The following is a 12,474-nucleotide window of genomic DNA, read 5'->3' as shown; positions in this document are numbered from 1 at the left end:
TATGAGAAATAATATTTTTTAATAATCCCTTTTTCATTCGACTTGTTTTATGTTAATTAGGATATTAATAATGAACTAGCAGATCATGTAGCTTTTGGAATAATCCACCAATTTTTTAAAATTTAACACTATCTAAAGATTTGCATCGAAGCGTTTTTTTTTTATAGTGATTTTAATCACTGTCACATATTATTATACTTGATCCATCTATACCACGTCTCCACTGTGCCGCCATCCCCTTGTGATGGGTTTTTTTTTTCAAGTGCACTACACATAATTAGCTAACTTATTTAATAAATAATGTTCTAACTAAGAAAATGAATGGATCGATAGCAAAATTTGGGCCAGTATTTGGGAAGTAATCTACATTTAGTAGAAATGGTTGAAAGTAAAACGCGGGTGTTATTATTTTTATTACTTCTCATATAATGTCAAAACTCATCCCCCCGTCATTTTATAAACATGTCAACTTCCAAAATATTGGCCAAAAAGTAGTTACCGACCAGATATTTTCATAACTAGAACATTTTCTATTTTATAAGCCAGTAAATTATGTATGTTGTCATTTAAGGAAAAAAAGTGACAATTTTATAAAATATACATATTTTTCTTCATGTATATTTTATTTAGAAATAAAATTTGTATGTATTTTATGCATTTTTTTGCAATTGAGAAAAACATTTACCTAAAAGTAACTAATTAAAAATCTCTAAGGGGTACTTCTAATATTAGATTTTAACTTAAAAATATATTTATAAGAGACTTAGGGTAAGTCTCCTTTAACCCCAACAATAATTNATAAGAGACTTAGGGTAAGTCTCCTTTAACCCCAACAATAAATTTTTTTCCTGAACGTATGAATGTTCTATACTTAATAATAACTTCAAATCGTCCTATAATTGTTTACTGCATTAATTGGACCGTTTACGCATTGTTATAATTATAGCGTTATTTATTTTGAAAAGTAATTGGAACCATTAGCGTTCACAGAATTTTACTCACTCTCCTTCTAGCAGAATGGAACGTCTTGTAAGAAAATAATAGAATTAGGGACACTATGCTCAGTTACAACGTTTAATTACCATAAAACGTAGAACATTATAAACCAATAATGTTTTAACTAACAAACGTTATTCAAAATTAATATTTTTTATTCGATCTCTGATTTAAAATAATATTTAGAGTAACCACGTAGTGAATCAGTAAGATCCCTGGAAAATTTAGTAGATATATACACGATGCATAAAATTATCAGCTGGCAATAATAAAGTAATCAATACATGATGATTCTTTTAATGTTAGCCACTCGATTACTCCCAATATAATAAAAATATTAAGCATTTTTTCAGAAATGTTTTAGTTTTAAATGCTTCTTGATTTATTTTAGTAATCATTATATACATTTTAGGTCCATTCCTTAGTTTTAAGGGTGAAAACTTGATTTTTTCAAATGGCACAATACATTTAAATATCTTATATGATAGATAATAATCTAATTAAGAAAATGAATAATCGATAGCTAATAAGCATAGATTAGTGGTGAGTTGTTGCTCTCTTTATCATTATAATTATTTTTCATTGCACTCATCTTCTCTTTAAATTAAAATGTCAATCTCACCCTCGCAAAAAGTTACAAGAGAAATAAAAATTAATACAATTGTACGGGTCAGTACCAGTATTATATCCCTCTATAAAATTAAAAAAAAATTGAAGATATTTTATAAATTGTTATATGAGTCAGGAAATTTATTGGTAAAATGAAATATGTATATTTAAATATTGAATCACTTGTTTATCATTTAGTAAATAAGATTTCTTTTGTTAATATGATTTATGATTATTCTCCTTCAAACAACAACCATTGACGCATTCCAAAGGTTCATAAATAGATGAACAAATATATAACTATATTTGAAGTTTCATTTTTTGAAATATTAGAGATTGTTGATATAATCATGATGTTAAGCGGGGTATTGAGCGTAACAAGATCTAAGAGGGCGTTTGAGGGCTAAGTCTTCCAAATTTTCTATTATCCCTCACAAATTCAGAGATATTGTATGCATTGTTTTATACAAATTATTTTCTTAAGGGAGGAAAATTAAATTTAGCCATACCAAAAAAATTGACTACCCTACGACTATAGAAGTGAGGTTAAATTTTTCCAATTTCCATATACTTAAATTATTGTTAGAAGGAATTACATGAAATTTTTATTTTAGTAAAAATTAATATCGGTCGGTATTATAGTTTTATATGTAATTATATATAGTTATTGATATATAATTACTATTGAAACCAGAATAATATTAGTTCAATTGAAATATTCAAAACTTAATTAAATTATTAAATATTTAATAATTATTTATATTGATATAATGCACATAATACAATCTGCTTCTTACGTATTTTTTTAAATAATATATATTTTTTGACCATTCATTCATTACTTAAAAATTAAAAAAAAATATTTATTACACTTATTTGAAGGATTTTGTTATCATTTAGTCCATATGCGAATCTCTACCTTTGTGTAGAATTGTATTGAGATTTCAATGTCTTATTTTTTGTGTTATGGTTTCGTAAGACTAGGAGATTTTAATCTACCAGTTAGATTAGGTTATTGAAAAGATAATTTAAATTAACCCTCCCAAATTTGTTCTACTTAGTTATCCCGCTATTCGAAAACCAGTTAAAACGCGTTAAAAAATGTTATATTTCTATTAAACAATTGTAATAAAAATAATCATTTACATTGATAAAATTAGAGACTTACCGTTTTGTAATATAATTGTAAATCTATTCTGTTTTAAATCGGTAAGAAATTCTTAATTGTATCTATTATTATTGAGGATTTTTTTCCTTATTTGGTTGATATAAAATTCTGAAACAATAATAATTTACGTTTAATAATATTGTTATATTACCCTTGTGATAAACCAACCTGGTCAAGTTTTTACGATTATCCGAAAATATTCCTAAATATTAGGTCAAACTATGACCTAGTCGGACATGTTTTAGTACCACTTATGATTTCGTCATCTGATATACTTTTTAATTTCTTGTTTCTGGCTATTTTTAAATAATTAAAAAAGTTAATTATTTCAAATGTAGAATATTTTTAAACACCAAGAATTATATTGAAATGATTATTATGATTTTTATTCAAATAATAGATATAAATGAAAAACTAATTGTAATTTTAACGAAATTTTGAACTTTTTCCATAAATTTTCTATTTATAATATTATGTTTAGTGTAATTATATTGTAATTTTGTTAATGTAAGATCAATTGTACTATTTTTTTATTATTATTTTTTCATTTTATTTAATTGTTAAGCTATAATAATACTTTGTATTGAAAGCTAAAAAAAAAAATATTTATAATATTTCCGAACTTCATAATATCTTAACAATATTTTGAAAATTCTCATATAATATTCTATTTATTGATTTATATCAAACTTGAAAGTTTAACCTTTTTTTATTATAAACTTTCATGAAAATAAACTCTTAAGGACGAAAAAAATGATATTTTTCATTGAAATTTTACATGGATTATATAAAATATTAAAAATAAAAATCAATAATTATTTGAAAAAATGTACATTTTTTTGTTTATATTTTGTTTTAAGTAATTATTCGTTTTTTACTAACTAGTTATAATCTCAAAAAAGAGATGATAGAAAAAATCTAAATGTGTTTATTTATTTTTTTGTTTTTTAATTTTTTTTTTTTTTTGTGTCCGTCACCACTTTTTCTCAGCACTCTATTTTTTTCAACAATACGTCAAAAGATCACAAATTGTGTCTAGTCAAAGACGTTACCCTCAAAAATTACAAAATTTTCCCACGATTCCCGTAAATGGTGAAAATACCCCAAAAAATTACAATTTTTTAAATCGGTAAACTTCGACATATTTTTTTCTAAAAATTGCCAATTCAACATATTGAAAAATGTGCAAATCAAAATAATTCATTTATATATTAAAACCTAAAATATTTTCTTTTGAATAGATATACATTTTTTGAAAATGTAACTCTCTACCTGAGAGGGATTCAAAATAACAGTTTTTACACACGAGTTAAACTTTTCCAACTTAATTATTGAAAATATTCCAGAAATACTACGAGCTCTTAATATATGACAATCTAAAGCTTATAATTAATTCAATATGTTTAAAAAAAAAATTTTGTCTTGTTACCTTTTCTTCTATGGGGAAATGCCCGCCGAATTGAACAAAAAATTTAATTTTTGTGTAAAAATCGTTGTTTAAAATGTTAATTTTTGATACTTTAACATGCCACATTTATGTTAAAAATGCACAAAGCAATACAATTTTTTTTTATATTAATAACAAATGAAAAAAATTTTATTCAATCCTTTCAATTTTTATGCGTGTTTGCCATAACAATGACAAATACTTAATATCTTCTTTATGATTTCTCTTTTATAAAAGCTACAAAATTTGTAATCAAAATATAAAATAGGAAATAGGAGTTCATTTTTCTTTTGGGATAATCCACTAATTTTTTAAAATTAAACACTAGGCGATATCATTATTGAAATAATTTTAAATATGTGATTTATGAAGTCTAATTGTTGTAATATCAAATACATTAAAATCTAAATTTACGAAAAACATTATTTTAGAATAAACAATTAATGTTTGCAATATTTTAGTATAAATTGCAACACAACATACGTAATATTATTCATTTAAAATTTAAACATTTAAATAATTAATTTTTAAATTGTTATTTTCTTAAATCATTGTAATGCATTTAAAAACTATACTACTCTTTTGTTCAGTATGTTTTTTTACCGATACAATGGTAAGTATTTATTAAAATATTTAATTGTTTTTTTTAAGAAATATATTATATAAATATTTAAAGAGTGACGGACTTAATGCAATTCAAATACAATGCTTGCAAATATTGGTAAAAAAGTATAATGATAAAGATAAAGTAAATAAAGTGATAAAAGCTTTTAATGTCGATGAAGAATACGATTATAACACTGAAGGTAATTATTACATATAATTTTTAGCTTTATTTTATTATATTTAAACTTTTATAAAGAAAGATTCTATTAGGATTAGACTCTCAATTTCTCATAATTTTTATGGCTTTTGTTAGTTACATATGTAACTCAATGTAACTGTTATAAAACATTATACATGTTTTCCCCTTATGTGTTATGAAGGTGTGCATTTTATTTTTTTTTAATGGTTATATACATATTTCTATAGCCTATTAAAAAGGAAATTATGTAATTAAAAAAACCATTGATCAATAACATCTTTTGACTAGTATTTCAGAAGGGAAATGTCCAGTGATAGAAAAAGCAGGTATCGCCCTATTGCCATTTAATACTTTAAATTGTTGATAACTTCTGAACTAATGGTCTATCAGTTGTTATCGACTAGTCTTTTTCTAAATTACAAAATTTTCTGTTTTATAAGTAAGGTAAATATGTATGTTTCTATTTAAAAAAATAAAGTTGATACCGTAGGTATCAAGTTTATATAAGTTGGTAATGGTTCTCTATGACGCCGCTTTCACAGAGATGCAGTATTTGTTGTCAATTATGACATTATCAAAAGATATGCTTTCTGTATTGTCTGTTGATGTATTTATTGACTCAAAAAAATGTGCCTTACTACCATTGATAATAAACGCTCCGTATCTGTGATAGCAACGTCATAAAAAACCAATTAGCTATCTTTATTTGTAATTCCTTGTGTGTTATATATGTATATTAACTCAACAACTTGTACCTTTAAAGTTTTATATCTAATAAACGAATAATGTTAAATTTAAAATTCAAATACCATTTACTATTAAAATAAATACTCGAACATTTTATTAAATTCAAAATGTGTTATCATTTGAAAACACAAAATTATCAACCAACGAGGCGAATGAAGTTTAAAATTTAGAGAAATGCTTATTTAAGCAGCGGAATAAGGCAAAGTTGTTGCCTCAAAGATAAGTCATATATACATGCAAGTATACATAACACACATGTATAGCACTATAATTTGCAGTATTCATTTGCAGTTCTGTTGTAGTAGCGGCTATCAGTATTAGACCGACAGTGGCATATGTTTGGCATGATAACATTTTTTGTACTGTCAGATCAGGTTTTTTATAACCAGTATTACTTCAGTCCTATATCAGCAATTGTAGCTATGTACTGATGTACAATTATGGATCGGTACTTAAATAAGACGTCAGCCAATACTACACAATTACGGGCTATCAAATGGTCAGTTACCAGTACTGAAGTAATACTTCACTCGTTGTTAATACTGAGACAAAAATGTCTTCTTGAGTAGCCGAACAAGTTTATTAGTTTTGTCACCAGGAAAAATCAATACACGACGATTTAAAACATTGATACTGATTTTTAATAATAAAAATTGTTTGGTGCACTGTTTAGATTTTTTTTTTTAAATCATTCAATTTTATTTAATAAACATAAAAAACTTTCCTTATTATTAAAAAAATATGAAACTGAAATAGTTTTATTGTTTATTTACATTATTAACAACTGTATTTTATGTATTTTAAACGCATCGATGCGTTTTTTATGGTAGTCATTTTAATCACTGTCAGATATCATCTATACTTGTCCCAACATAGCCACGTCCATTTTATGCCCCCTGTCATGGGTTTTTTTATTATTAAAGATAAAACATTTACATTTAAATACTTAAATTTAATAATATTTAAAATATTTTCTAGCATATTTTTACCTATTTATGATATATCATCATATATTTATCAGTTAACAAAATATTCTAATTAAAATAAATAATATTTTCTTAAAATATATTTTTTTGCCAACTGTTTTGATCTCTTTTTTTATTTGAGTTTTTTTTTTAAACTATAAAAAATGTTTGTGCAATCAGTTTTAATTATTATTAACAAATTATGAAACTTAAATAAATTTACTTTTTTATTTACATACATTAAGTTTCATATATAAGTTACACAATTGAAGACTAAAAAACTCTAACTATATTTATTATAAAAATTTGTGAAAATGAATGATTACTATATACATTTTTTCAAAATTTTATTCATTCTATATTAAAGTTTTTTTACTTTTTTATTTTGTTTAAAACTTACTCTGGACCGTAAAAACAAAAATACGACAAGGTCAATGCACTTATCACTTTAACTACATTCCTGTACTACTTGGTGAATAGTTAAAAAATTTTAGGATTGTCATTGGTATTTATGTTATTACACTACATTTCCCTAGCATAATTATTATTAGATATACTATTTATTCCACCATTAGCGATTCCAAAAAACAAAATTTTTAAATTTTACATTTTACATTTTCTAACTGAATTTTTCTAATATACTGAAATAATACTAAAATATTGAATTATCTTTTAAATAAAAAAGCTCAAAATTTATTAAAAAATGGCATTTTTTCAGTAATTATTTGTAAAAAAATAACTATAAATTTTACACAAAAAATAAAATGTATAATTCCTTTTGATTTTTAAAAATAATCCCTTAAAATTCCCTATAGATATTTTTAACACGCTTATATTAGTTTCACATGTATGTTTGTTTGTTGTTTGTTGTTTGTCGTTTGTAAGTTTGTAACTCCACGCGGTACGTGTTATTATGTCGCGTATCCCGTCGTGTATGACCTTGAGACTATACTGTTGTAACGCATTCGCCCCACCCCGCTCACCACTCGTAGAGAACAATATTTTCCAACCCGTAGACGCGCGCTTATCATCAATTATATATATATGTATATACAGGGTGTTCAGTAAGTCAGGAAACGGGTATCTATTGTTCTCATTGTTACAAACAATGAGAACAATAGAAACCCGTTTCCTGACTTACTAAACACCCTGTATAACAAATTTTTATTGTAATTGACACAGCCCCGCGTCGTTTTACGCCGCGGTGCAAAGTCCAGCAAGTGCCGCACGGCCGACGACGTCCCGCCGTTAATGATACCGTAGTCTTCTTCTCGTTGTCAAAGTGACGTCAACAAACCGATCCGCACTCGCGCACTGTTGTCATCTACACTGCTAACCTTTTGACGCCCGAGGATCACGCCGGACATCGCGTCGTCAACGACAGCAAAAGTGCCGCGATATTATGCGAAGATCATTATATTCCTACCGCCACCGCTAATATTAATATATATATATATATATATATATATTAATATTTATACGTATATACGTATATGTTAATATTCATTTATATATTCCTACAGCCGACGCCTCTGCCGCCGTATATGCCTCGTGTATAATGTTCCCCCCGCCCACTAAACACGGCTATACCTCATGCATGATACGTTTACTTACTTAAGTCCCTTTATATATATATATATATTCTAATTACTATTAAAACTTATATATTAATACGCTTTATTCTCATTAAGAGATATGTGGTGTATTCATTCCGATTACGGGGGATGATTCCCGTATCATTTTTCGTCACTAGCCGTTTCTCAGACTCTCTCCCCGGAATCGAACCCTGTATTCCCGTTACCCGTTACAACCATGATATTGATAGTAACTATTATCATAACATAAAACTAAAAAGTAAAAAATAAATATAGTTTAAAAAAACTAAAAAACACGCTTTTAAAGCACATTGAACTAAAAAGTTCAAAATAATTTTTAAAATAAGCTTAAAACAATATTGAACGAAAAGTACTAGAATTATTGTGATAAAAGGCGTCGGGCGCTCAATATACGAAAAATATGGCACGAAGCACCCACGCTTTTATCACAATAATTCTAGTACTTTTCGTTCAATATTGTTTTAAGCTTATTTTAAAAATTATTTTGAACTTTTTAGTTCAATGTGCTTTAAAAGCGTGTTTTTTAGTTTTTTTAAACTATATTTTTTAAAATAATGTGTAAAAAAATTGAATGTTAATTAGTTATGATATTAACTTTTTATTTGAGACACTTTTTTATATTTTTATTAATTTTGGAGAAAATCTATGTAAGATGTACTTTTAATATATTTCAAGTATTTTATATTTTATAGATAATGAATGTAAAAGAGTTTACGAGATTCTATATTTTATGCATCAATATCATAAGGCGGGTGATAATATAACTATACCTGGTGATCAAAAAGAAGTAAAATCATATATTAATTAGTTTACTATCTATTTACCTGACTCAGTAGTAATTTATTTTGAATTTTTAGATAATAAAACTGAATAAAAATGAGTTAGAAAGTGTGTTTGGTAATTTTTGTGATATTGGCTTAAGCGGCGATGGTATTATAGATAATAAAAATTACAAAAGGTTGATTGATTCAATTCACTACAGTGGTCTTATTCAAAAAGTAATTATAAATTTATTTACGTTTTATTTTATAGATAATCTTATTCAAGCTAATACATACCAATTTTAATANATTTATTTACGTTTTATTTTATAGATAATCTTATTCAACCAATTTTAATTATAAAATTTAAAAGTTTCTGAACTTTTTGATTAAAATTGATAAATATGGTGATTTTTAAAGTTAATATGACATATTAATTATTTAATTGTTCATTTTACATGAATCATTTGATAATGTGATGCGTATTTTACTAAATGGTATATAATATAGATATAATGACCAGTCAGTGTGCCAAAAATGGTCTGATCTATTTGAGTTAAAATAATTTGGGTTGGTATATTAAATTATTTCTGAAATACATATTTTAAAATTAATTATTCAATAGAATTCGAATTTTCTTTAATTTGTATGTATTTTTTGCTATCACAATTAATGTATATATTTATATATATAAATATATATCATCAAAAAATGATTATATTAATTAAAAACAATTGTTTATATTTAATTATCTTCATTCATTTCTTCTGTATTCAAAATTAAACTATAAAACATAATTTTGTTTTCATTTTAACATATTTTTTTTAAATATAACAATTTTAATTTATATTTTTTTAAGTATTAGCTTCGATGCGAAGCTGAGAGAAATTAATTTTACTATGATATCTTTTTTTATGTTTGTTACTACTTTTTCTCAGCTCTCACCGGTCCGATTTCTTTCTATGATACGTCAAAAGATCACAAATTTTATCTAGTCGAAGACATTATCCTTGAAAATTGAAAATTTGTAATGAATAATAGGGATGTTTAAAAACTTANCTAGTCGAAGACATTATCCTTGAAAATTGAAAATTTTTAATGAATAATAGGGATGTTTAAAAACTTAAAATATACAAACTTTTTATGTAATTTACGAAAATAGAGTTTTTTTTTCTTAAAAAAAAAGCAAACAAAATTAAATAAGTTTATATTTTATGTCTTTTGAACTTCATGCTATGCTTGAATACGGTAGCCATTTTAACGAAGAAAATATTCTATATTTAGGTTTTTATTATAGTATAAACTTTATTTTAAGATAAAATAAAAGTGTCAATATTTCCGAACATTTTCAAAAATTAAATTGATAAAGCTTAACTTGTTTACAAAAATGTGTAAAACCCCTGTGGGCAGATTAAAAGTCAAATTTTCAAAAAACTTATATCAAATCAAAGAAAAATATCAAAAGTTTCGATATAAATAAAAAATATTTGAATTTGTTCATTTTTCAAAATGTTATGGAAGTTTTAAGTATTCAAATATTTCATGTTTAACAGTGATTTTTACATAAAAATTACATTTTTTGTTAAATTTGACGGCTATTTTCCGATAGAAGATTAATCGTCGGGACAAATTTTTTTTTTTAATTTTATAGTACATGATATAAGCTTTCATTTAGTATATGATTAAAGAACACAATATTTCCAGAATATTTTCAAAAGTTAAGTTAAAAAATTCTATTTTTTATAGAATGTTTCAAGATTTGAACGACCCCTATACAAGGGGAAATTGTCCAATTTTAATAAAAAGTATATCACATGAAAGAAATATATATATAGTATTTAGAAAAAAAATTGTGTTGATACATACATTTTTCGAAAAGTTATAGCAATTTAAAATTGAAAATTTAAAATCAAAAATTACATAATTACAAAAAAATTAATACAAAATTACCATTTTTTTTACTACGGCAGCCATTTGCACGTAGAAGATAAGGTGTCGTGACAAATGTTAAGGTTACGTCATTAACCTTTTATTTGATATATGTTTAAAGAACGTAGTATTTCCGAAACATTTTCAAAAATTAAGTTGAAATAGTTAGTTTTTGTAAAAAAGTTGCTACTTTAAATCCTCCCCTGTGAGAAGGTTAAATGTTAGATTTTCAAAAAAATATTATCAAATAAAAGGGAATTATCTAAAGTTTTGATATAAAAGAAAATTATATTGATTTGTTAATTTATGAAAAAGTTATCGAAGTTTTAAGATATAAAAGTGAAAAAATGACAAAATTTACTGATTTTTAAATTCGTAATATTTTTGGAGATTTCCCCCATTTGCGGGAACGAGGGAAAAGTTCTACATTCTACATGCATTTTTTAGATTTGAACCCCCCTCAAATATAGGAAAATGGTCCGATTAAAAAAACAGCCACAAAAAAAAAAATAAAAAAAAATAAACACATCTTAGTAAAACCAATACGTTCTCAGCTTCGCATCGAAGCTAAAAGTATCTCTTTGATATTGCCCAATTAGTTTGTGAACCTAACAAAAACTTATATAAATCATGAGAGTGTTTATTATTTCATTATTATAAATATATACTTGACGGTATCCGAACTATAAGTTATGACATGCATCGTATATGTTTAGACATAATAACTTTTGATAAAACACGGCTCTTAATTAATTTTTAAAGCTTGATCTGACACTAAGAATTAGTTTCAAATGTTTTACTAAATATTATTGTTTAGGAGGCCTTAGCTTAATGATATTATACTAGTAATCGACTATGTTATCTCTTTTTAGATAATAATCTGAGTTAGTTGACCTTTTATCGTTTTCGTCCTCCTCCTGCGATAGTGTACATTTATTGATTGTGATTTTTTAAATATGTATTAAATAATTCATTTTTATATGAGTAATTAAGACATAATTTATCTTCCAGGGTGGTAAATATTTTTATAAGCCGAAATTTTTTTATTGAATTTTTAAAGCCCCGAGTCATTTTTTATTTATATAAAATATCTACCAAGTTCAAACTAAATTGGATAAAACATGGCGCTTAAACAAAAATGTTGGCATAAAAATAAATTTATTCATATTTTGTCTTGAATTCATTTAAACTTTAATCAGACAAAAATGAAATAGAATTATTTTTATTATAATTTCTATTTACTAAAAAGGAAGGCTATTTGATCTTGTGTATAAAATTTCTTAATCCTTCCCTGAAAAATTTAAAACATTAAAAATTCACAAAAAATTTTATAAAATGTTCAATTTTACAAATTGGCGATTATTTTATAATATAATTCTTTTTTAAATAGATGCATAATATCATTATCTTTCATTTGGTATATTTTTTTTT

At 24.8% G+C, this 12,474-nt stretch overlaps 1 protein-coding gene across 2 annotated transcripts in view; it reads left to right on the top strand.

The window, feature by feature from the left end:
- Nucleotides 1–4,717: 4,717 nt before the first annotated feature.
- The window catches only part of LOC126905991 (uncharacterized), a 42,791-nt gene continuing 35,034 nt past the window's right edge, over nt 4,718–12,474 (top strand). For both annotated transcript variants that reach the window (XM_050686214.1, XM_050686213.1), the window contains exons 1-4: nt 4,718–4,833; nt 4,897–5,026; nt 9,046–9,140; nt 9,211–9,351. In XM_050686214.1, coding sequence (XP_050542171.1) covers nt 4,777–4,833; nt 4,897–5,026; nt 9,046–9,140; nt 9,211–9,351 — 423 coding nt within the window. In that variant the 5' untranslated portion in view covers nt 4,718–4,776. The remainder of the gene's footprint in view (nt 4,834–4,896; nt 5,027–9,045; nt 9,141–9,210; nt 9,352–12,474) is intronic.

The sequence above is a fragment of the Daktulosphaira vitifoliae genome, unplaced genomic scaffold, assembly GCF_025091365.1.
Source record: "Daktulosphaira vitifoliae isolate Bord-2020 unplaced genomic scaffold, ASM2509136v1 Scaffold_4, whole genome shotgun sequence".
NCBI lineage: Eukaryota > Metazoa > Arthropoda > Insecta > Hemiptera > Phylloxeridae > Daktulosphaira > Daktulosphaira vitifoliae.
The sequence above is the reverse complement of the archived record's forward strand: the minus strand, read 5'-3'. Positions and strand labels throughout refer to the sequence as shown.